Source organism: Pundamilia nyererei, unplaced genomic scaffold (assembly GCF_000239375.1).
Source record: "Pundamilia nyererei isolate P.nyererei 1_Seehausen unplaced genomic scaffold, PunNye1.0 scaffold00136, whole genome shotgun sequence".
Lineage (NCBI taxonomy): Eukaryota > Metazoa > Chordata > Actinopteri > Cichliformes > Cichlidae > Pundamilia > Pundamilia nyererei.
The window spans coordinates 1425324-1450419 of NW_005187537.1; the positions used below are offsets into that span (position 1 = coordinate 1425324).

General features: G+C 41.8%; 2 protein-coding genes across 2 annotated transcripts in view; one reads left to right on the plus strand and one right to left on the minus strand.

The window, feature by feature from the left end:
• Positions 1-19237, minus strand: part of antxr1d (ANTXR cell adhesion molecule 1d) — a 21188-nt gene extending 1951 nt beyond the window's left edge. The window contains exons 1-17 of the mRNA XM_005743883.1: positions 18821-19237; positions 14885-14956; positions 14724-14795; positions 14302-14383; positions 13832-13862; positions 13684-13757; positions 13130-13198; positions 12960-13040; positions 12757-12817; positions 9242-9340; positions 7435-7504; positions 4212-4290; positions 3830-3925; positions 3694-3732; positions 3413-3511; positions 3163-3327; positions 2379-2459 (exon numbers count right to left, since the gene is read on the minus strand). Coding sequence (XP_005743940.1) covers positions 2379-2459; positions 3163-3327; positions 3413-3511; positions 3694-3732; positions 3830-3925; positions 4212-4290; positions 7435-7504; positions 9242-9340; positions 12757-12817; positions 12960-13040; positions 13130-13198; positions 13684-13757; positions 13832-13862; positions 14302-14383; positions 14724-14795; positions 14885-14956; positions 18821-18975 — 1425 coding nt within the window. The 5' untranslated portion in view covers positions 18976-19237. The remainder of the gene's footprint in view (positions 1-2378; positions 2460-3162; positions 3328-3412; positions 3512-3693; positions 3733-3829; positions 3926-4211; positions 4291-7434; positions 7505-9241; positions 9341-12756; positions 12818-12959; positions 13041-13129; positions 13199-13683; positions 13758-13831; positions 13863-14301; positions 14384-14723; positions 14796-14884; positions 14957-18820) is intronic.
• A 1412-nt stretch (positions 19238-20649) lies between these two features.
• On the plus strand, positions 20650-24035 carry znf488 (zinc finger protein 488). The gene is made up of 4 exons (XM_005743884.1): positions 20650-20765; positions 21512-21731; positions 22104-22332; positions 22445-24035. Exons 1-4 carry the CDS (start codon positions 20755-20757, stop codon positions 23539-23541), a joined length of 1557 nt encoding a protein of 518 aa, XP_005743941.1. The 5' UTR covers positions 20650-20754; the 3' UTR covers positions 23542-24035.
• The last annotated feature ends 1061 nt before the right edge of the window (positions 24036-25096 follow it).

Consider the following 25096-nt stretch of genomic DNA (forward strand, 5'->3'; position numbering starts at 1 on the left):
CATTTAAATGATACCTACCAAACATTTTTGGTTACTGTGGATCAGTGTTTCCCGACAGCCCTATCATTTAATCTCAACTACCCTTCCCAGAAACAACTTAAACTGGGACTAAGAAGTAGTTCCCATGAAAACAGCTGACAACCTTTTCTGTTGATTATTCATAATACCACTGAAATAGATGCTGCTGATAAAAAACTGTTTATTTGCATTTAGACTTCCAGTGAGCAAATGAACTCTGTGATACTGAAACACTGTTGTGGACATACACAGATGTGTGAGAAATTATTGAAGAACTCCAAACCCTAGAATTGACACTGAGGAGTTCGAGGATCCCTATTATGATTTGAGAAGGATTTTTGCTGAGATTGCCTCTGTGCACTTTCCCTTTAGAGGAAAGAGTGACTGTAAAGTGTATCCTGAGTGGGAATGATCTCCTACTGGATTGTTTGATTTGGATGAAAATGATGCGACCCATGCATCAGCCTAGTAGCCTGTGGGAGATTTGCTGTGATGTGAAGAGACTTTATATTGATTTTTCATGTAACATTTATAAATTTGTGTAAACTAATACTTTCTATAAAGTGGTGAGAAGAAAAAAAGAAAGGGGAGGGGGTTAGAAGAGGAAGTGCTCATTTGTGCAGTCTGTTCATGAGAACAGAGAGTTGGTGACCGCCCTCTGGTCTGGCCTGTACTGTGTGACAAGAGCCATCAGCGCCATCAGCTCCGGGGACAAAAGAAGGGAATCTCATCTGTCACAATATGGCTCGTGGCCTTTCAACTGCCCATCTGTTTGCGTGATGCTTGCTTAGGAGAAGTGACATGCACGTTACAGTAGCGCATACACACACAAATACACGGAAATGCACGCACACATGGCAGAAAAAGAGATAAAATGCAAACTTGGAGCGTGGCAGAAACTGGCAGGCCGCTGATGGCTGTTTGCAGAGGCAGTGAAGTAGGAGTAATGTGGGGAGAAAGCAGGACAAGCACCTCCTGAGCTGCTGGTTAACAAGCTGGATTGGGAGGTGTGATAGTTAATGCTATCTACTGCTGTACTTTTTGCCACCACACTGGGGCTTCTTAATAACCAGCTGTGCTGAGGTTTCTGGGTATTGAAGAGATGTTTGTTGTTTTTCCTGTGTGGAAGATCCAAGCCTGGCTTTATCAGCGATGAGCAATCACTGTCGTCTTTCATGTCTGATATGGCTATCGGCACCTATTCTAAACATTCTCTCCTCCTCTGCAGCAAAAGTGAATCCCCTCGTTTTTTTCCATGTGAGAAGTAGCGTTTTTTTATTTTTCTCAGTTAATGGCGCGTGAAAGGAGGTGGGTGGGGGTTATTGTTGAGTGTCTGTGAACCGCAGCCCCACAGAAAGTGTCTGACAAAGACTCGAGAAACTTCTGCCATGACAGAGATGAACTGTTCTGCGCAGTGAAAAAAAAAAGATGTGTAGGATGGAAAGAAAAGATAAAACCAGCGGTGGCGACCACTTTTACAGACGCGAGCAGACACACACTCACACTGTTGCACAGTAAAGATGAATCATGTCATTGAAGAGCACAAATCGATAAATTTTACAGTGATGAGACCACAGCTATGAGAAGCGACAATGACACCATTTACAACGGAGCAGATGTTTCACCATGACAACCAGTGTGATGAGGAAAACATGTCTTTGGGGGTTACGAGATGCCAGACGCGGGGGTCAAGGTTAGATAAGAGGGACCGCTCTGCTCTCTGTCTCGATCTGTCACACTCAGTTGCAGGAAACGTAGTGATGTCATGATTCAGGACTTTTCAGCAGTGGCAGTAATGTCCAGTAATAGCACATTCAATAGTTTTTTTTGGGTTTTTCTCATAAAACATAGCACTTAAAACAAAGAATGACACAATTTGTATATATTTGTTTACTATAATCATGACTTAACAGTAAACAGTGATGGTGAAACATGCTATTTGAAACCTCAACAGAAACCATGTCATTTTCTGGGAGTCAGAGGGAAAAGTACATAACAGCACAGTACGCCTTGTGTGTGAACAATTGCAGCTTTGACAAAGAGAGTCCTGTCTGTACCTCACTATTTCCCCAGTGAATGTTTTTCCACATGTGTTTGTGTGGGTGTGCGTGCTGAGAACTGGGGTGCTGCGTTAAAGATTTTCCTATGTCTTTATGGTGTCGTTATGCAGCGTGGCAGACAAAAGAAGGATGCAGATGCTCTACGGAAAGACAGAAAACCCGCTGTTTAGAAGGCAAGCCCCCTAAATGACTCGTAATCAGCAAATTATAGTTTGTGTCAGCCGTTGTGCATCTTTGTGGTTTCTTAAATTGCAGAAACGGATGAAAATGTAACTTGACTGTAGGTAGAAGCAGGCTCACCTCGTCTCCAGGCTGCGGTCTCATCAGAGATACCTGGTCATAGCCTCTCCTGAACAGAGCCCAGATAGCGTCTAGTTTCCCCTGGGGAGTCAGGAAAGTGAATTAAAAATGGAGTATTTATAATGAAACAAATGTCATATATAAATGAGAGTGATTTAAAATAAAAAAGTTAATCTAAATAAAATTTTTTTAGTGTGTTCTGCCAAGGTCCACAGACAGAGAATGAGACTGATTATAATGCCAAATAATATATGATTTTTTGAAAAGGACCATAATACCTTAATGTCTCGTGTGCCATATTTAATACATGAGTTTTTGTGAGTTTTTGAGAACATCATCAGTGTGATTTTTTTTTCCTCCTGAAAACTTACATAAATTGCAATAAATTGCAAAAGAAATAGATAATGTAGTAAACGTGATAAATAAATTAAAACTGCAAATTAATATTTAATTAAGCTTTAAAATGTGTCAGATGGTTCAATAAATGCTCTATTTAAAAAAAACAATTTTAATTTTCTGGCAATTATTTGCTTGTCCAGCTCTTGAAAGGGTTAATGTACCTGTTTATCTGTATATCATTTGCTTTACTAGATCCTGAAATATATGATCAATTATTATTATTATGTTTTGATTGTTTGTCATATGATTTTTATTTAGGTTAGGTGCTGTAAATTTTGCAGCTTTATATAAAGATAAATATAGTTGACTTCCTCTCCTGCGGTTGGATAAAGTAAGCTACAAACATAAACGGAACATTTAAAGAGCATTCATATGATAAACTTACCTGAATGGGGGTGTACCACCTCCTCTGTTGTGGGGGTCGACGGGGAGGCTTTCGGGGCTTGGGCTCATAGGGTTCAAATTCCTGCTCCGGCATCTTCACAACAGCATTTTTAGGTTTGTCCAGCTTCGCACCTTCCTCTGTGGATCCTTTCTCCCCCCATCGCACCTTAAGTAAGTAAGAAATTTTTTTTTTTTAAATTTCGTCCGTTTGCCTTTTGCAAATTCTGAAAGTTGAGAGTGAGTGAGTGTACCTCCATGCGCTTGATGCCACCTACTCCTCTTCCTCCATAATATGAAGCATCCACTGTGGGCCACTTTTTCTTGGGTAAACCATCATCATCATCTGACTCCTGTTAGCGAAGCCTCAATGAGGATACAGCTCATATGCTTAAACAATGTTATTACTATTACTTTACTATATTAACTGCAAAAATAAGAAATATTGCAGTAGTCCTGAATTCTTATGCAAATCTTTGAATAGAATGAAAGAAAGGGGAAAGATTGCGACAGGTTCATGTGACAGGTGACTTACAGGCTCTGGAGGAGGAGGTGGTGGAGGCTCTTTGATCACCTGAAGCAGAGAAAAATAAATTAATAATATAGTGTAAACAAAAAAACAGTGTAGTTGTTTTCCTGAAAAACGAGGTCATTTGGTCTGTCAAACTTACCACAGTGCAGCAGAGAGGCCAGAACCACCACATCAGCAGCAGAGCCAACAGCAGGAATACCACGAGCAAGGATATCAACACGATGGTGCCGTCAAACTGCGCAAATGCAGATGGACGGGATAACGGTTAAACAGGAATAAAACACAAGTGAAGTGAAAACAAAGGGAAAGTGAAAAGCAAAAGTACTCACAGCCTCCTCTGATGACAGACGCAACAGAGGAGAATTCAGAGGGAAAGGAGAGATGAAGATAAAAGAGCCAAAAGAGAAATAAGACAGCTGAAAGAAAGTTTTTCCCAAAAAAAAAAAAGGCAGCATGCCAGAGAGAAATATTACCATCTAATGTTGTGAAGCTATAGTGTAAGCTACACTGGATCTACTTACACATTCAGTAGTAGTGATGTGAACAGAGCTGGTGATATAGGAGAGGCCTTCGTTCATGCTCACCTGCAGGTAGATCACTCTAAAGAAATACAAAAAACAACACAAGCCGGCTGCTGGTCATCTAACACAGAAGTGCTGACATATCACATCTGCTTGTATGAACACATTCACAGCGTAGCTTCAAGCTACTGTAAAAGTTTAACCAGGTGCCAAATACTTTCTTGCTTTGTCCATACTTGCTCCATTATAAGCACACGAAAATATGCTGACAAAAACGCAGAGCTAAAAGCGTTCGAAGAGGTCAGCGAGGTCTCCACCCACGGGAGGAATCTCTTCTGCTTGGACTGGACGCAGACCTCTGATGTGGAAACCACAGACAGCTAAAATGACTTCTAATTGTACAGCATTCAGCACCGATATGCGTAGCTGTAACTACTCAAGTACAGGAAGGGCGGACACAAGGGTGGGAAAAAGCAAATCATTTTAGATGGGAAGATAACAGGATAGAATGGATGGAAACGAAACTGTAAATAAAATAAAACAAAGGCCAAGACATTTGAGCCACATACGCTGGCAGGGGGTTAAAGAGCAGACTGCTGGAGTGTAGAAGAAGAATGGAGAAAGACTTCTTGTGCTTGGTCTAATGGTTTAGGGCGACACAGACAAGGGGGGTATTGAGCTTTGGGTTAAGTTTGAGGAGGGGGCGGGAAGGCGGAGGTCATTGCAGGGTGGTGGGATGGCTGGGAAGATGAAACAGAGGCGGGGGATGGGAGAAGGAAAGCCTTTCCTCATCCACATCCCCTCAGCGCTCCACGCCACTGTAGCTCGTCTCATAACTCATGCTGACACTGACTTGGGAATAGAAAATTGGCGGTGCAGGTGCCACTAATCTTTTCTTCTGCGTCTTCTCTCCTTTTTCTGTCACTCCTTCCCCATCCTGTGGTCAGCCCTCCTTTCAGGCAAGGGACAGGGTGCTATCAGCTCCACACTGACAGAGAGATCTCAGCCCCTATCAATCATCAATCTGCCCACTATATATGTCTTTGCCCCACATATGTGTGTGTCTTTGTGTGTGCGCTCAGGAGGGGGAGCTGCATCCGGAAGGTTCCCAGTCAACACAGATTTGTGTGACAGGACCGCCAGTGCCTTCATTCTAACCGACAGTGCGACTTGGGTGAGACAGGAGGAGAGTGAGGGGCTTTTGGTGGAGACCCTCGCTGATGCTGGAAGCCGGAGTCCCTAAGATCTCAAGTAAAGCTGAAGACCTAAAAATTCCTCAACAGGAAGCAGTTCACATATCTAAAGTGTAATAACTTTAGATATGTGAACGAAAAATTTATTTCATCACTGGTTTATAAAATTGCATAAAATGTTTTTTTTTATAGTTTTAGTATAATCCATTAATCTTTTTTTAAGCTTGTGGTGTGTTATTATTTGATAATAACATGCATATAACATAATAATCACATATATCTACTGATGTTTAAGAAGCTGAATTTTTTTTCCTTAATAAGTGATTTAAAAGAAATCCATCTATTCCCTTCCATTTATCCTGATCAGGGTTGTGGGATAGCCTGGATGATAGCCTGGATGGTAGCCTATCCCAGCTACCATAGGGCAAGAGGCAGGGTACACCCTGGACAGGTTGCCAATCTGACACAGAGCTAACACAGAGAGACAGACAGCCAGTCACACTCATTCACACCTATGGGCCATTTAGAATCACCCATTAACCTAACGTAACATTTGGACGGTGGGAGGAAGCTGGAGTACCCGGCGAGAACTCGGGGAGAACATGCAAACTCCTCACAGAAAGGCCCCGCCCAGGACTCTCAACTCAGGACCTTGTTGCTGAGGCAAAAGTGTCTACAGTGCATCACCATGCTGCCTGATTTCAGTTCAATGTTTTTTTCCCTTTTACTTTTTTTTAATGAGATGTTTGAAAAAATGTTCTGTGAAACTGAAAACCTTTGTGATAAGCATTATGATCATGCTAAGAATGCTAAAACAGTCCAATGAGAGAGAAGAAAAAAGTATATAAAAGTGTATAACACCTGTCCAACCTGAACAGTGTCACGCTCGCCTCACTCTACATTTCCACTTCTGTTGCAATGAACTCATCAGCCAGCTGTTGGCCTTCTCTCTGGACCCTTCAGCCACCACAGCTGACTTGCTCTTTAGTGGCACTCAGGGTTTTAGGCAGTATCAACTCTTCTCTCCTCTGTTACATGGAAGGACGCCTCCTTCAGGCATCACTGCAGAGTGTAATGATGCTGCCTGTTTCGATCTGCTCTAAGGAGGAGTAGCTCCACCTGCTACAACAGCACACCAGCAACAAAGATCAGACACTAAAGCAGAGACACGTACAGGGTGTTTGCTGGACTTTACAGTTTGCTCCATATGTCTTTTACATTCTGTCATTATGTCAAACCCTAAACAGTTATATGCCAGTAATATACTACTTTTAATGTTCAGTATTAAAAAAATAGTTTGGTCTGTCAGTTTCGTGAGTTCTTTGGAGAAAAAATATTTCCTCCTTATCTCTGAGCAGTGGTTCCCCATCAAAGCAGTACTTTTCACTGGCGGATAAGAAAAGCTCAAATCATGCTAAAAATCTGAGTGACAGAAACAAGACAGATGATGACTGGGAGGTGTCTGAGGCCACAGGCCTGAGTGTATAATTATGCACAAGACTGCAGGCAGAGGGGATGGAAGGGCTGCTGGGCCTTTATCCTCTCCAAACTCAACCCACAGCATCTCTCTGTCTGCCCCGCAAGGAAATTGTGCTCTGAATTACCAAGGGCAAAGCTGGAATCCCTCAGAGGAAACTTTACACTGCCCCGCTGACTCCACTCACACTTTGTCTCTGCCAAAGTGCCAGACAGAGATTAGGAGCATCACACACAAACACACCGGAGTTGTGAGGTTCTCTCGAGCAGGCTCTCATTAAGTCATGTTCCTGGGCTCTACTCCTGTTGTCCCCTTGTGATTGGTGTCTGGCTTCGTTAGCTGTGACAAACATTGATTGATCACAGACACACAATGACTTTGGCCCTAATTTGTTCAAGGACAGCAGTCTTCTGTGTCCACAACAAACTTGAGAGCAGCTGGCAAATGTCCGCATTACAGCTGTACGGGGATAGTTCAGAGACTGGAGCCACAGCTGAGAAACAATCTGAGGTAAATAAGGGTGGAAAAACAAGATCTGAGATGTGCTACTTACTTCCCCACTTCCTTTACCACAGGAGCAGGGCACAGCAGAAAGGTGTCCTCTATTCCAGCTGGTCTCTCATCTACATGGGGAAAAGCAAAAATCACACTTCTTAAACAACTTTTTTTTTTGCTTCTGATACTTATAAGTTTTTCTTTCAATCATGCCAAAATCATGCCCAATACACAATACTTGAAATTTAAGCATGTTTTGCCCCATCCTTAAAATAGAACCACAAGAATGTTATAAAATGGCAATTTCAGAGCTCACTGGATGGGTTACAGCTGAAACTATTAGGGTGGAAAATTAGTTCTCAGTAGAACTTGAATTTTATCTTAGAAAATGAAAAGCATCTGGCATTAATCCTCAGAGAGGATTCTGGGTGGAACCATTATATTATGGATGGGTTCATCCTACTGCAGGGGTTCATGCCCTTTGTGTTTGGTTTGAGATAAAGTCCTCTTAAAGGGTTTCTGGTTATCAGATAATTATCTGCCATGTAAAAAATTTAAATAAATAAGCAAATAAACCACACCATATTTACCATAAATCTGATTTTTTTTCTTACTTCAGTGTTGTTTCCTTGTGTAATTATTGAGTGTTTCTAGTGAAATTGCTTTTAGTTTTAATCTTTTAACTTTATGCATCAAGCAAAAGTTAAATTATATGCAACATTCTTTGACTGGAAGAAATTTGTTTAACATTTAAACCTATTTTCTGCACATTCCAACACATAAAATAAAATATTTTTTGTGTTTACACTCACTCTTTCAAATAGATGCAAGTGAAACACAGCAGAAAATAAATAAAATCAAAGACTAGCGGTCCTGTTGCTCTATTTTCACCTGTAAAGCAGGAGTGGGGTAGGCGGAGGTTTGCCCTGGTGCAGGTGTGCCGCGAGTTTCTATGAATTTCCCATTACGTCGTTGCGCACTTTTTTTTTTGCTGTAAAAAGAAGTTTTCTTCCCACGCACAACGAACACTAATGTTTTTGTCACTTTTTATGGAATCAAACTCAAAGTAAGGTCAGTACTTCCACGCTTTAAACGCTGCACGCTCATACTCTCCTGCACTCGATTTATTATCCATTGTTGATCTGCACACAGCTGTTGCCACGAACGTCGCACTCGCTTACGTCATTGTCATGAGACACTCTCGCAAAAAAATCACGGTTTTAGTAACGCAGCGTGCTTACGGGAAAGTAACAGTAATCTAATTACAGTTTTTGCAATAGTAATCCCTTACTTTACTCGTTACTTGAAAAAAGTAATCGGATTACAGTAACTGCCCATCTCTGGTTATGACCCTCATTTTCAGTGGAAAAAGCCCAAATGGGGCGCACCAGGTTTGTGTACTCATGCAACATCTATAGGGTTTTGAATTTAACCCCACAGAGTCCAACTTTCTGTTACAATGTCCCGAGGATTCTAAAGGAGAACATTCAGTGGAAACAAACCTGACCTGCCATTGTGTGGCAGTGTGTGACAAACTGAAAATGCAGGAATTTTTTGACAAGTGCAACCTTGAAATGCAAAATACCTACCCTTCTTTCCAGATATGTCTTCTTATGACTTTTCCCCAGAAATAAAATTATTGCAAGAGATGTAAATAGGGTTTTTTAGTGATAAAAAAAATAGCAACAGCACTGGGAGCAGCTCAGAGTGATCCAAGAAGGAAGACAGAAGATGGGACATCTGCCACATCTGAACTATTCTAATAAAAGATTCAATCTGGGAACAGGGTCCTGCTTAATGGCAAGCAGGAGAAAAGGATGCATACTATTTATTATAGTGTTCTTGTGTACACCTGCAGAACTTACCCACAGTATGTGTGTCATTTAATTTGAAGCTGCAGAGGACCTGGTTGATGTTTCTTGCATGGAGAAAGCCATTACCTCTCACAACCACCTGGAAACTCTCTGAGAGAAAAAATGGGTCCAGACATCAGGAATGATTAGTTATACAACCACTTATGAGAAACAATGGTAATGCATATATTTTTTTAGCTGCACAAGAGTTACAAAAGATCAAATTACTGCAGAAAAAGTATGCAGTCATTGTGGGCCAGACAGCCAGTCCCTTGCTCTGTCGGGCTCAACTTGAGCAGTGAGAACTTGTGCATGCCTCATTACTGCTTGTTTATATCTGTGTGCTTGTGCGTGTATGTGTGGAAAGGCCATAATATGCTCCAGTGGTGCTAATGCTAAAAGTGTTGCTATTCAGAAATATCTCAGACTGTGCAATAGCCAGGAGGTGTGTGCGAATGTGTGTGTGTGTCTTTTGACCTTTAATTTCCCCTAGGCACTGTTAAAGTGCACTGACAGAGGCTTGCCAGCATATGCTGGAGTGTCTATGTGGCTGCTTCCCAGCATATGTTAAAGAGCGGGGGAAAAAAACACTTGCTTAAAAACATGCCTGCTGGGCTGACAACAGCACAGTACTGTCAAAGTAGGTCTGACCTTACCTATGGCACTACCACACGGCGTTAGCTCTTGTGTGTGCCTGTGTGCAGATCTGTGCGTGTGCTGTAATTCTGCTTCTCCGTGGAATGTGCAGGCATTTGCATGTGTTCAGTGTATGCATGAATGAAAATGTGCACACAAGTGAACTGAGGTTTCCGCTAGCAGTATCCTGGCTAATCGAAGGGAACATTTGCCAGCCACATCTTTAACATTTAAAGCACCAGCGTGAAGATCACTGGATAAAAACATCACAGGTTGCGGGGTGTATATGTGACAGTATTTCTTTAAAGGTCAGACAAGCTGCCATGAAATCCATGAATACAGATACAAAGAAAGAGAAAGAGCTGAGAAGACAATTGAAAAGCAAAGAAACACCAGATGTTTATGTGTTTACAGATTCTGCAAAAATGCTGAGTGCAGATTGAAGTCTGCAGACAATCCACGATTTACATCAACAATGGAAATTAGAATTATACTCGCACAAGCATATTATAATGCATTTGTTTAAAGACACTACAAAAACTGCACCAAACTCCTTGCTGACCTCATACAGCTGTGTATGTGCTTATTGACAGATTCAGTTTATCTTCACTTTGGTTTTATTTAAGAAACTTTATACAGCAAATCAAAGACCCTGTGACATTACAGTAGGCAAAACCCAGTTCACTGACCAAAACCTGAACCAATCACCTCATATATAAGAAAGTAGTGGTGACACAATATAATATAATATAATATAATATAATATAATATAATATAATATAAGTTGTGGTCTATGTGGTTTGCAGTCAGACCAAGCAAGCTACACCATGGCATAGCTCACACACAAAAACCCACAATCTGATGCTAAATATACTCCAATGAAAGGGATAGATTTTGCTTTGTTCATGGGCATGTAGAAGTATAGAAAAGTAAAGAAAACCCCCCCAAAACAACATAGGAACAAATCAGGACCTCATTTATCCAAAAAATGTGAGAAGTCTATAATATTTCCTAACCTTATTTAAAAATAGATATTTTCAATTGTCATTGTCTGACTGATTGAAAACAGCAGTGTTTTCTTAGCTAGAAATGTCTCAGTCACAAAATCTATTATACACACACACACCAGGCTTGATGTGTTAAAAGGTCACTCCTGTCAGACACATGGTGGATGAGGACTGGTGGTGCCCCACCATCATGTCCGACACATATGCTGCTGCCCTCTCCTGTCTGCTCTCTGCTTTTCCTGCATGGCAACGTGTCCATTTACATCCACACCTGAATGGCTGGCAGGGATTTTGTTTTGTACGAATATGTGATTATACATACGAATACGCATGGGCACTGAGTGTGCGGAGAAAAGGGGGTACAGCTTGTCCCAACAGTGCCTCTTCAATCACGTTAGTGCAAAAGGACAGTGAAGGACAGGGAGGGGCAAAGGAGGAAGGCACGGCGGGTAGAAAAGGGTCAGACGTTAATGAAAGCAGCTATCTCTCCTGTCATGTTAGATCGAAGGCCGTACTCTCACTGTCCTCAACGTGTGCTTGTGTGTGCGCGCTGGGAATCAGTGCTGTCATGTCTTATAGTGTGGCCCAACGTTCACTGTCTGGTCTGATGGCCTGTTTGCAGGCAGCTCGATCTGGTCACTTCACATCAATGTGAGGGACGTGTCTACACACGTGCCGGGAGATGCGTGTGCGCTAGCAGACTAAAGACCATTTAAATGTGTGTGTTGGGGTAAAGCGTGTACGATATGCTATGTGACTACACGCGGGCCAAGAAAAATAACAGTGAAAGAGACTGTCACAATATAAATGTGGGGTGTCAGTATGTATTCACGCTTCAATGCATGGCCTTGCTGTTCAAATTAAATCACATAGCTAAATGATAAAAACTGCTTTACTTTATAAGAGTTTGGGGCAGGAGGGCTGGTGATTTCTCCACAATCTAAAGCCTTTTCTGGTATAATGTGAAAGCACCGGATGTCTGATTTCCATTGTATATGTGCACAAATCACAACAAAGGCAGACAAAGTGCACTATAAGCATTTGAGCATATTACAACTTAATTAATTAGGCCAGAGTAAGGCCTTGGTTAAAGCGGGTCCCTGCTTTCTTAGTTCACTGACCATTAGGCTGCTCATCAATCGAATAATAAATGAGGCTGCTGAAGGATATTTGGGCACACGTCGAGTGACACAAAGTCTCTTGCGCACTAACAGAAACTGTAATTATCATGTGAGAACAGCTTCTCCTTTTGTCCTTTTACGGCAACATGAATCTTCTCTCATCTCCTCTCTCCACATCCTCTCCCGTCCTTCATATCTCATAATGGATGTTAATCTCCATTGGTTGTCCTGGTAGCAGGGCTGCAAATGCACTCCCTTAAGTGAGTCCTAATAAGGTCATGTCAAAGCTCATCCATCCTGCTGGCTACCCATAAAGGCTCTCTCTTAATGCTTCATCTCTTGCATCCTACTTCCTTAAACTGCTGTCTAGGAGCAGAAGTGCTGGGCAGAGGAAGTGAGGGAGAGGACAGGGTTTAAACCAACCCAAATGGCTATTTAGCATATACGATGTGGCAAACTAGGCCAGAGATGCAGCCATGCTTGAAGATTCATGGCTAATTCCTCTGACCAACACCCGCAGACCCCTCCTCCTCTTTTTTTTTTTTTTGCACCCATGCTGTGCTGAAGCGGCCATGCTAATTTCCCCCGGCCGTGAATGACAATACGCTCTCTGTCACTCTGCGGTCATAAGCATCCATGCGATTACTCAACCTCATGTTTCACTCCAGAGGCTTTGGATGACTGTCATCTGAAACAATCGCACACCGTGACTGCCCACTCTGTGAACTAGAAAGGGAAAACCCCGGCTCCTCACACCTCTTACCTCCTGCACACACACTGGACGGCTCTGCTGCCAGAATCTCAATGCAGGACTTCTTAATGATCTGAGAGAGAGGGGATGGAAACAAAAAAAAATAGTTATGTGATACCTCAGTAATTTAATATGATGTAATATGATTTTTATGGCTCTCTTTTGTATGTGTGTGAGTGTTTATATGGTATACATGTGGTATGTGTGTGCCATACTGAGTCAATGATTCCCCTGAGGGCTTGGAAGCCTCCCCATACAGGAAACACATGTTCCACTGTGTCTGCAATAGTTGCAAGCTAGAAAAGCATACAGACACACAGACAAAGTAAGATATTAGCATTTTTATGTATTTGGAATATTTCTGATATCTGTCAGTAGATCGTACCTGGGTCTGGTTGAATTCTTTGACTCCTACACAATAAACAATAGCTCCCATAGATCTGGCCCTCTGTGCCTGCAAACAAAAAGAAAGAACAATTGCAAAGAGATTCTTGTGGTCTCGTGGAGCCACTAAAATCTCCCCAAAACCACCATTTTCTCAGTTCACACAGCAAAAATGAAAAAACTGGTGTTGCACAACATGATGCATTCTCCAAAAAAGGGGCATTAACTTTTACGCATCCTGATTATTAATCATTTCTAAATAACTTTAGCAGTATTTATCATCTGTATTTGTAATAAAAGTAAAAATGACCATGGCGCAGCCAAGAGGGCAGGTCTTTTGCATCCAAATGGCAGATGCACCAATCAAAGCTGGCAAAATATTAAAGTGGTTTAAAATATGAAAACCATAATAAGGGCCACCAAAGAAGAACAGCACTAATAACATAAAGTTAACAAACAGCTAACAGGCACGCAGCCTACAGTAACGGTCCTCAGCCCGGCAGCAATATTTTCTCGACTGGCTCCAAAACGTTTCTACTTTACAGCACGTCTCACCTCTCTCTGTGCTGTGTCAAACTGCCACTCATTCAGCTCTCCGTCAGTTAAGGCGATGATGACGCTGGCAGTCCCTGCAGAACGCACAACTTTCACGTTCTCTGAAACTTTGCACTGCAATGTATGAAGCTTTTGGGTTGAAGCTTACCTTGTTTCTCTTTATAGATCTGTGCATTAGCCTACATTTAAAAAGAAAGGAATTCAACCGTAAGTTCAACAACAACCGAAACTCTCAGTTACAGATCATAGAAGAGTTACAGCCGGTGATCATACAGTCTAACACCTTGATACTGAGGTAGAGTCAAGCCACAGATCGCACTTTGCACACTGTGCTCTGGCAAAGATGGGTGAATGTCTTTAAATGTTTTGCTTAAAAAAAACCACATTCCTGTTTTCACAAAAGAAAAAAATTAATAAAAGAGTAATTTCTTTAAGAATGCCTCTCTTAAATACTTAGCTCGGCACTTTCAGGAAGGAGCAAGTAATTCATGGTTTGAGACACACCTCATACTTATCTAATTGCTCTTGGTTCCAGCTGCCAGGCACAATTAATGCTCAGTGGGTATTTTCTGGAAGGTTTATGAAGACTCAGATAGTGTGATTTAAACCCAGCCTTACCATCTCCAGGCCTAAGTTCATATACGTGTCTCCACCAGGGATAACCTTCCTCAGAGCCATTAAGCCTCCAGTGATGTCCTCCCTGAAGAATAAACAAACAGCCTTATAAAACATCCTGAAAGGATGTCGCTTTTAAGAAAAGACATGGAGTAAACGGAATAGGAAAGATTCAACTGAGTTGGAAAGTAACGTTTTGGCTTAAGTTTTAACCAAAGATAGTCTCACTTTTTGTATTCGTAAGGTTGCATGAAGCTGCATAAAATCTGTTAGCAATTATGCAATATCTGTTCTGTTGATCTTGAAGGGTTACAAAACCAGTTTAACAGACAAAGATGAGTAAAGATAGCATTTTTGTACAGTACTTGTACGCAGACACAGACATAACATAAGGGATTAGTCAATTACTGATGTGTAGAGTTTACCTGTTCTCGGTCAGTTTCATGATGATTTTTCCTTGTGTTGAGAAGACTATGAAGGACATTCTCAACATAGGGCTGGGAACACAAAGTGCTTTTGCGTTAACATGGACAAAAGGAGAAAACAAAATACTAAAAACACATCAGTGACTAAATCCTGCTGGTACCTAATAAACTTTTCTGCCAGCTGCTCCACAAAGGAGTAGATCTCTATCCAATGATGCTTCACGCTCCCAGACCTGAAAAATACCACAAACACGGACTTGTGTGATGTGATGCTGTAGCAGATTATTCCACCTAGATCAAAAAGAAGGAAAAGAGAAAAGCTGAATTTGAGGTTAATAAACTGAGGTTTATTTTCATGCAGTGATTTAGAGGTAGTGTGCCTACAAATACTAAGGGTTTAATGATTTTTTAAGGAACAGCAGTTTATTTCTTACACAGAGAAGACCGTCTTCTGGTCACTTAATCACATTCCCTTGCTTTGGACTGTAACCTGTCGGCTGTGTGCTGCTGATTAGCCCGCTACATGCTGCTGCGTACATGACAGTGTCCTTAATGAAATCGAGTCCCATGGGGCTGCTAATGGGGGGCTAATTGCTGCTGGGCCAGAGGGTTGAGGTTAGACAGGGACAGATGTAGCAGTCTGCCTCTAGCAGGGACCACGAAGCAGGCAGCTGGCCTGTGTGTGTATAGTGGACATGCATGTGTATGTGGAAGAGTGCAAGTGTGTGTGTTTGACTGTGAGGGGGAACAGATGGTCCCACTGAGTGCAGCCAGCCAAACAACAGGTTGGGGATGCACGGAGTAAAAAGGCTGCGACATGAACAACAGAGGGACCCAGAAGTGACACTCAGCAGGGGGTAAAAGTGTGAGTGTGTGTGTGTGAAGGATGCAACATCAAACAGCTTGTAAACCAAAACTCTGCAAAGGTCAGGCATCCGTGTGTACACATAACAGGGTCATGAGCAAAGTGAAAGTCTGAGCTGGTCAAATTTACGACAGCTCTTTTGAATTTTTTATTTTCCCCAGAACTGCCTCCTCCACTTTTCCCTTTCCCAAGAAGTAAAGGCATAAAAAAAGTCCCTGATACAAAAGTTTACTAGTAAAAAAACCCCATCTTAATCCTTTCTTGGTGCAGAGCTCCTATTTGGGAGCTGTCTGGGTTTACTTGACCTTACCTGATTAAGTATGAAACCTAAACTTAATCTTTGAACAGGAAGTCATTATTTCATTATATTAAGAAAAAGTGTGTCCTCATATGGGGCCAGTGGGTTTATTTTACAGGCTAAAGATATGAAGATATGCTTCATGAGGAAGCAGAGTGCGCTTTGTTACAAATACACAAAAGAGGTTTTAGTCCAGTGCGCAGGATAGGAAGTTATGTGACACACTGCCAAAAGTAAAAACTGTGTTTCATGTACTGCTCATTAAACTGAGACTAAATCAAAGGGTTCTCTTGTTAGGTAACATTAACATCGCAAACTACAACCAATGAGAGGATGATTGGGCCTCATTTTTGTTACCAGTCCTTTTCCATATACAGAACTTCTGGTTTGTCAGTTGTCATTTTTTCTTCATGATAATGAAAATATCTGCCAGGTTTCCCCAAATCCTTTTAGGACATTTATATATAGTAGATTTTTTAAAAAGCAGTTTCTGACATTTTGTTTGAAAACATATTGTTGAGACAGACAATTCTCCATCCACAGAAAAAGCACAACGCATTCAAAGTCGTCTCCTCTGCTGAAAATTAAAGCAATCTTTCTACAATTTTAGTAATTACCCTTGAGTCTTCTACCTGCATTCCTAAACTGTGAGATGCACAGTCCCCTTTTCCAAAACCAATCCAAAGCACTTAGATCGGTCAGCACAAAACTCTGTTCAGAGCCCAGCCATAAAACACAACACCTATTATTCCATTTGTGGGCAACCAGATAGTCCGAAAAAAATGCAGCATGGTATTCGGTGCGGCTCAGACACGGAGAGCAGGAATGTAGGAAGCTGATGGTCGTTTTTCTAATGTTTATTCTGTGTATACTGAGATGCTACAGTGGAGCGTGCACACAGTCTTCCCTTAGCATGTCTCATAACCTACTGGAGAGTGTAGCAAAAGCAAAACCTGCAAACAAGATGAGTATTGATAAGGTGAAGTCCAATTTAGAGATGATTTTGCCCTATTCTTTCTTAAATATTAGTCATTGTGTCGCATTTGATATCAGCCAAGAAATCAGTGCTATCTCAGGAGAAAGATCAACAGCTTCCTGAAGGCCTGCTGGAGCTTGCTAGACAGTCAAAAAAAGAAAAGGGGCGTATCAGAGGTTTAGCCATGCGTGACATGCCGTGCTCCCCAGGCTCCTCCTAAACTTTTTGAAGCAAAGGGTAAAGAGAGAAGAGAGGGGCTGACAGATGTTGCCGTGAACATTAAAAAGATCATCAAATATGTCGAGACCAAAGTAAAATGTCACTAAGCTCGTCCACCTCGCAGCTCATAGGTGGCGGTGGTGCACACGGGTCAGCCGAGGACATAAAGAATTTTTTTTTAACCATTACCTCAGCATATTTTCAAATGTTATATACCACATTGTTTAGCTGCTTCACCGCAAAATCACATCACTCTGTCTGTCGAGAACATAATTATTCCACTGAAATTCTAACCTGCTATTCTTTTACACAGGGAGGTCACAAATCCAACCATACCTTATGGCTTTGTTGTCATTCTCTCTCCTTGTATCCGTCTACGTTGCATGTTTAGACTTGCTTGTCTGTGACCATGTGCATAAATCTCACCTTGCCGCTCATGCCAAAATAACAGAAACATGCCAATTACAATGTCTGAAACGACATGAGCTGGAGCGCAGGGTAAAATCATCAGGCTTACACATGCCAGAACAGTGGCAGAAGCATCCACAGTGACCATGCGGCCTGAAAAAATGCTTTGAGTCACTAAGAGTCTGTAGAATTTCATAATGCTAAAGATATTTAAAGAGCGTCCTGGTGTTATTCTAACAGTACTGATGTCAGTAATAGGGTAATGGATTAAATTCAGACTGGGGACCTTTGTTTGACATTCCCACTGTCTCAAACTTCATTTCCTGTCCACCCACCAGACAACTATGAGTTGAAAAAAGAAGGAGGAGGAAATACTTGGAAAGAGAAACAGGGACATTTTAGGATTTCTCTAAGACCTCTCTAAAGATGCAGAAGTACCACTTTACTTTAAACAGCAAAGTTTTTGCAGCAAACGTTCAAAGTGGAATTCTAACAAAACAGAGAAAAAAATGACTGAATGATCGTCCTGGTGGATGATAAGAGCCAGGCAATGACAAAGAAGATCAGCTGGAGGATGCGCCTTATGCAAGATGTTTCATAACTTACACCAAAGCTGTGCATTTAACTAAAATGCATTAAGAAACCTTTTATCAAGCAGTAATATAACGATCAGCTGAGCCAACATCCAGTGTAAAAGGTGTATTAGAAACAATGTTTTTGTTGTGTTTGTTTTCAGTGCAAAACCCCACTCTTAGTCGTGACAGGAAGCCATTAGTTGATGCTTCTTCTCTTTATTTTGATGGAGCCGATGCTTAAAGTGATAACCGGCCCATATAGCACCGCTATGGGGCAGCTGCAGCAGCTGTGTCCGCAGGCGTCATCAGCCTGAAACTCTATCCATCCTGCTCGCCCTGCCCACATCCCCTCGGTAAAGCTTGGTCTTTTTGTCTCACCACTTTAAACCGAACTAAAAAGAAAAGCATGCCCCGATGTCAAGAATATACTTCCAACTTAAATTTCAATCTGATTACTTGCATGTCCCGAAGACACAAAACAGCAAGTTAAAATGATTTTAGGTATGTTTCTTTAAGTGAAGTCATTGCGTTGCACAGATTTAAGATTCAATCTTGTGATTTGGTGCAAAAGCCAGTTTGATTAAAATGAAGACTCTGGGTATTTTTTCGACTTTACACGCTCACTCGCTTTTCTCAGACTCCGTTACATCAGGACGTCCGACTGACGCGCTCCGCGTTTCCAAACAACTACACGGTTGCATGGCAATGCGCAGCGACCAGAAATTAACAAAGCAATAAATAATATCCGAGACTCACTTGTCCAGAACAAAATAGAGGTCGAAGGCGCCCTGGCAGGACCTCTCCTCCTCCTCCTGTTGCTCTCCCTGCAGCTCTCCTCTGACCGAGACATCGAGACAGAAAATTCCAACTACAGCCAAGACGAGGAACATGCGAGCCCGTGTCCTCGCCATCTTTCCCGGTTACTGTTGACTACTCCGGCACTGCAACAACTAAAGAGCTTCACATCTCCCTATCGTCCGTTTCCAGATGGACTCTGTGCACACACACACAGCCCCGTTTCCTGGTTACGTTTTCTTTCACGTTATTTTGAGTGCATTCAGTCTGGAAGAATCTTGTTAAGACCGAGCCGGCCTCTCCAAGTCTTCTCCTTCGATTGAGAGAGGAAGGGGAAAAAAAAAAGAGAAGCACTAAAGCTGGGCAGGATGAAGGAGAGGAGCGACACCCGAGGAGACACACAAAACTCCACTTTATTTTCCTCAAAAACTGTTACGGGGGGAGAGTGGCTGTGTACATCCTCGTTTTTGGGATGTTCTCTTTGGCCTTATCAGTTTGTCAAAAATAAAGTTTCTGGGATGGGGAAAAAGTGTCATGTCCTACTAGTGTGGTTTGATTTTTTGTTTTTCATAGTTGGAAACATCAGACGACCACAAATCAGATGTATTATACATAAATAATTTAATTTATGTCCATGTCTTTTCTAATATACCAGTTACCAAAGGCCTAAAGTCGAATATGGTCTCCTATTCGTCAGTGCAGTCAGTGAATTGTATAGTGTTAATCAAAGAGTTCATAGCTTGTTTTAATTTGTGCATGAAAGAAAACGAATCCAAAGAGCTGCTCAATACCGTCATATCCACAGGACATGGTACTGCTGAAAGGATGTCCAAGTGTTCCTGTGATTGTGATACGTTGCCACAAACGGAAGAAATTTGAATTCTAATCCAAAGTAAAACACTATTTTTAGTCTATAGTGTAAAAGTGCTTTAACCAGACAGTTGGAGCGCGACCAAAGAGTCCCCCCTTCGAGGCTTCTGCGTCCCCACTTTCTCGTTACACAAAGTTGGCTCACGAACTACCAGGACATTTACTCAAAAACCAAAGCTTTGATGCAGAATAATCATTAAATGCTCATTAGACAGAAACATTTAGTTTATGAATAATGTATTTGCCTGGTGGCAAACCCAGACCACCCTGCATCATGTCATGTAACAGCGGCCAATTTTACAATTTCCCACTGCCCACATTAGACATTTTCCACCAGTTTCTCGTAGCTAGACACAATGTCTCCAGAAACGTGACCAAGACCTCTCCGCTCAATCCCACATAGCGTGCATGTGCTGAAGTGCAGTCTCGAAGTATTACTCGCGTCTTTCGTTTAAAACCATGACATGACAGATTACCACAACATTATGATTTATATATGATTAATTGCATGCTGGCAAATGAGCGGGCTGTTCCAGCGTGCTGCTTCGCCCAGTTTGTGGTTTTAGTAACACTATAAAATTAACAAATAATCTGTTGAGACCTGATATGAAACATAAGAAAATATGACTTTTGTCCATCAGCGGTGTTCAGGTCAGCTGTACAAGGCATAAATGTGCGTTATTAACCACCAATCACTGTTCTGTCCAAACAAACACCCACGTCTTCCTTTTTCCACGGAAGGGAACTGTAAACCAGACAAAGGAAAAATTACTAATAAAAGACTCATTTGAAGGCGCGTGAGTGAGCGTGTGCGCGAGCGCGCACGCGTTTGCATCAACGCGCCACGCTTCAGTGCGCTCTCTGAAGGGGATAAGTGGGAATGGGAGAGGGGAGAGACGACAGTGCGGAGGAAGATTCAGCCGGATAAGTAACTCGTCAGCAAGAAAAGGGAAGGCTTCGTCACCGAGGTCCGCTGCACCTGCTGCAACTTCCTTGGCTCCCAAACGGCTTAAACATCCTCTTCCATGTCCGGCGGGTGAGTTCGCATGGCAACACAGGCATGTGCGTTTTTACTCTTAAATGTCAACATTAAAGAAGAAGAAGAAAAAAAAACCCCAAAAAACAAATCGGGGATTTTTAGATCGGTACCACATTCTGTCATGATGCTGTGCGGTTCAGCTGTCAATATTTTAAACCATAGCCTACAAACCTAAAAGATTGCATACTTTTAATTGATCGGAGAGAGGGAAAACATTAGTCACGCAATCTAAGAGCGTTTATGCTGTTTATACATTATGGAAAACATACTGAACTTATCCTGCGCGTTGAGCAGGCAGCTGGACTCCACGGCAGATGTGGAGACAAAAGGACTAACCGAGTGAAAAACTGAGACAAAGGACGTTGGTAATCATTTTGCCTCGACACCGGCTGCTCTCACTACGCAGTGGTACCCTCGGTTTTACTAGCAAATGAAAAATAAAATACACTTGGGCAAATTTATTTTCATTACGATTTTGGAATTCTGTGTGTGCTTGGATCAGATCCAAACCGGCTAACTGCACATCGCACAAATCCAACCTTTTTTGAGTTTCATATAAAACACCTGCACTTTTTTGAGACAAGATATAAATTATAATTACTATTCCAGGCTGATTTTAACAGGAAATATAATGAGATTGCTCTACTCCCCAGGTTATCTTGCCATTCTGTTAAACAACATGAATTTTAAAACTGTTTTGGAGTAATTCTTCACCTTTACTAACAATAACTATTCCATTACAGTTTAACGATGGATCATACTTTCCTGCCTCGGTCCATCTGGACCGGCGACAGTAAATTCCTCCAGCATTCTTCAGATCTCTACACCAGTGTGGTAGTTGCGCGCAGCATCCCTGCAGGCACGTGCTTCGGTCCGTGTGTGCTCCAGAACACTTTCTACGACTCTATCGCTTTCATAGCGCAGAAATCCTGTGACAAGAGAGCGAAATCCTGTGTGTTCAGGGTGCGTATGACAAATTTGTGATAAACTGTCTTGCAGATATACTTTGTAACATCTTTACTGAGTTACTATATAACTCAACGGTGACATAATTCCAAAAGTAAAGGGTTTTTCAGATGTATATAGTTTTAATTGTCATACGTTACATCCAGGTTTTTGTGTTATTAAGGGATTGTTTTTGACCAGCTGTATTTTGAGTGTTATTGTACTGACCAGTAAAAGAAAAAAAAGTGTATAAAATCACCTCAGCATTAAAAGATGCAATCTGCCACCAATTAACTATTTAAATTATTTACAAGAAGGCTCTTAGAAAGACAGAATAAAAATCCTCTAAGTCGGGACACTGTGTAAAACATCAGGGGTTGCTATCAACAGGTCGATCCTGAGGCCATGCGTAATTCTGCCCTGATGCTGTCTTGGTTGCGGCTCGTGCAAGCTGCGCGCAACGGCGAGGAGCAGAACACAGAGGCCTTTTTGAAAGGGGGTCAGCTGTACGTGCGGACTACCCGGGACATCCGGCAGGAAGAAGAGCTGCTGATCTGGTACGACCACGAGCTGTCTCATCTGCTGGGCTTCACCCAAATAGCAAAAGAGTCAAACGAAGGTGAGACTGCCCTTTAATGCATGTGCACGATTAAATCAAATTTTATGTCACTCCAAAATCATTGAAATTATTAAAAACAGTCACGTCATATTGTCTTTCGTTTTTCTTTCAGAATTAAAATGTGGGCGATGTAACCAGGTCTTCAAAAACGAGCATCCCTTCCTGGCTCACTGCCGATTCTTTTGTGCTCACGTAAAGACTGACACCTGGAGCCGCGAGCTTTATGAGCACAAGCACGTGGAAATTAAGAGGCAACGCCGAGTGACAGATTTCCACAACATTGCCAGAGATTTGGAACACAAAAGAACTGGAAACAACGACGACGCGGAGACTTCCCCAAAGAAGAGAAAGTATGAGGAAACTCTTTATCCAAAATGGAGAAAAACGGTTCTATTAGAGAAGACTAATATTTCAAATGATGATAATATTACACCACCGACTAAGAGTTACGACCAGCCAGCAGGAGACAGCCCTTCAGCTGAGGGGAAACGGAAAGCTGACACGTTGAAACTGGATCTTTTGGAACGTAAAAATGAGGAGCTTGTTCAAGGTGATGAATCCAAGTGGACTTTTACGCACGACAGAGACCTGGACTCGCGGATGGAGACAGGAGGGGAGGGCTCTAGCATGCATTTAAGCAGCAACAGTGCATTTTCTCTGGTGATATCGAACAGCCAGGGCGAACAGAAAAGCGCATTTTGTAAACCGAGTAAAAGAAGTTCTCCTGTTGACCCCCAGGCTCACCCCAGCAGAGGTTCAACAGCCCCCTCTAGCCGCCTGGAGGAGATGACGAATGCATTTACCTCTAGGACGTCTGTGGGATACAATAATCTGATACCATCCAACATCCTGAGCAGTGACTTACAGACTGTACCCTCCCCGGTAGCATTAAACACTGCTTTCCATTACGCGCCGGAGCACTGGTCTAGAAACATAGGCGCTCAGCTGCAAACCACATCGTCCCTCACGATCCTTCCTCCGACTTTTACCACATTCGGCGTGTCGGTGCAGAACTGGTGCGCCAAGTGCAACCTGTCCTTCCGCATGACCTCTGACCTCGTTTTTCACATGCGCTCTCACCACAAAAAGGAGTTCGCCGCAGAGTCTCAAGTGAGGAGAAGAAGGGAGGAGAAACTTACCTGTCCAATCTGCCACGAATACTTCCGAGAGCGGCACCACCTGTCAAGACACATGACATCCCATAACTGAGACAAGAGAAGGGAAAGAAACTCTTTATTTATTACCTAAATGCTTCTCATATTTAACAAGCTTCGACTGCAACCCAAGGCAAGACTTTAGTGTATATCTTTGAATGTAGGTAGCTGTATAATAACAAAACGGATACACATGCCCATCACAGCTTGTCCACTAGATGACGATAGAGGTGCGTGTAAACTGATCTCAGTGCAGTTTGTCCACTAGTTCAGTATGTTAAGTTATTTTGTGCCTTATGGAACTCAGGAGGGACAGAGAGGTTTCAAGGACAGCTCATGATTGTCACAAATATCTCAAAGCAATCCTCTTTAGACCATTTGCTTTTTCCTCGATCTAAATTGTACAGGAGGTATGGGTTGAGTGTGTATGCACATTAGTTTTAAAATCTAAAATTATATAAAGTGGAAATAAAAGCTTGTGGTGTATTTGGTTCCATCATCATATGGGTTAAAATCAGAGGGTCAGTTTTTCCAGTTCCAACAGGAGGCGACTGAGACCACCATTTGCCCTGTATTGATCATTCAATGTGTTTAAATATATATTAGACACGTTTATTGTTTAGTGTATGCACCCGTATAACATTCCTGTGGCATTTGAGATCTGTATCCAGCATTTTAGTCTGCTATTTGAACAAATGAGCTGAAAAATACCATATTAAGCAGCTCATTTAAATAGGATGCCCGCTCCAAAAAAATAAAAAAATAAATAAATTATTAGTTTTATAAACTTCTGAGTTATCATTCATCTGCAGACTTGGATGTAATCCAGGTAGACTGCACCACTTTGAACTTGTGATTTTATGTTTATCCACCAATCCTGTGCCGCTTACTTTCCACTAGGGACAGGCTGTGGACAGATGGACATAAATAGTTCTCTGTTGCAGGTAAATGAGCCAAGAAGAAGGCATGAAGTTCATGGAAAAGTCAAGTGTAGACCTTGTCCTGTCAGTCTATAACAAAAGCAGGGATGTAGTTCCCCATACATTGTTTTCTACCTTATTTGATTAAGTCAGTTTAACTTCCCGGGAAAAAGATTTCCTTCATTTTTCTTTTTACAATCAGAAGAACATCATCCACCTTTTATAACAGGAACTTAAACATGTAGATGACACGAAAACTGCTCAATATCCTCTGACAATTTTATTCCTCTGAATATGTATTGAGTTTTAAACCAGCACTTACATTTAAGGAGCCCAAATACTTGTTTCCCTACTAAAATAATGCTTGATAAAAGGTCCCAAAACGTATTTCAATCTGGTAAAAAATGGAGGTTTTAGAGTTTCTAAAGGAAAATAAGATTTCACAATAAAAAGAAACCTAGTCTATATGATTAAATGGGCAATTAAGAGACACAGTATCACTCTATTGAAGCCATGTTCTAATAAACAGCACTATTGCTTCTCTGAACTCAGTAACCACGTGAGGAAAGAGCTATTTCAGCCCAGACACAGAAAATCCTCTGTTGTCTAATAATGGCTGTATTGGTCTCCTTTAATTGAACAGTCATCATATGGAAAAACAAATATTGTTCTTGGTCCCCTGCTCGCCTC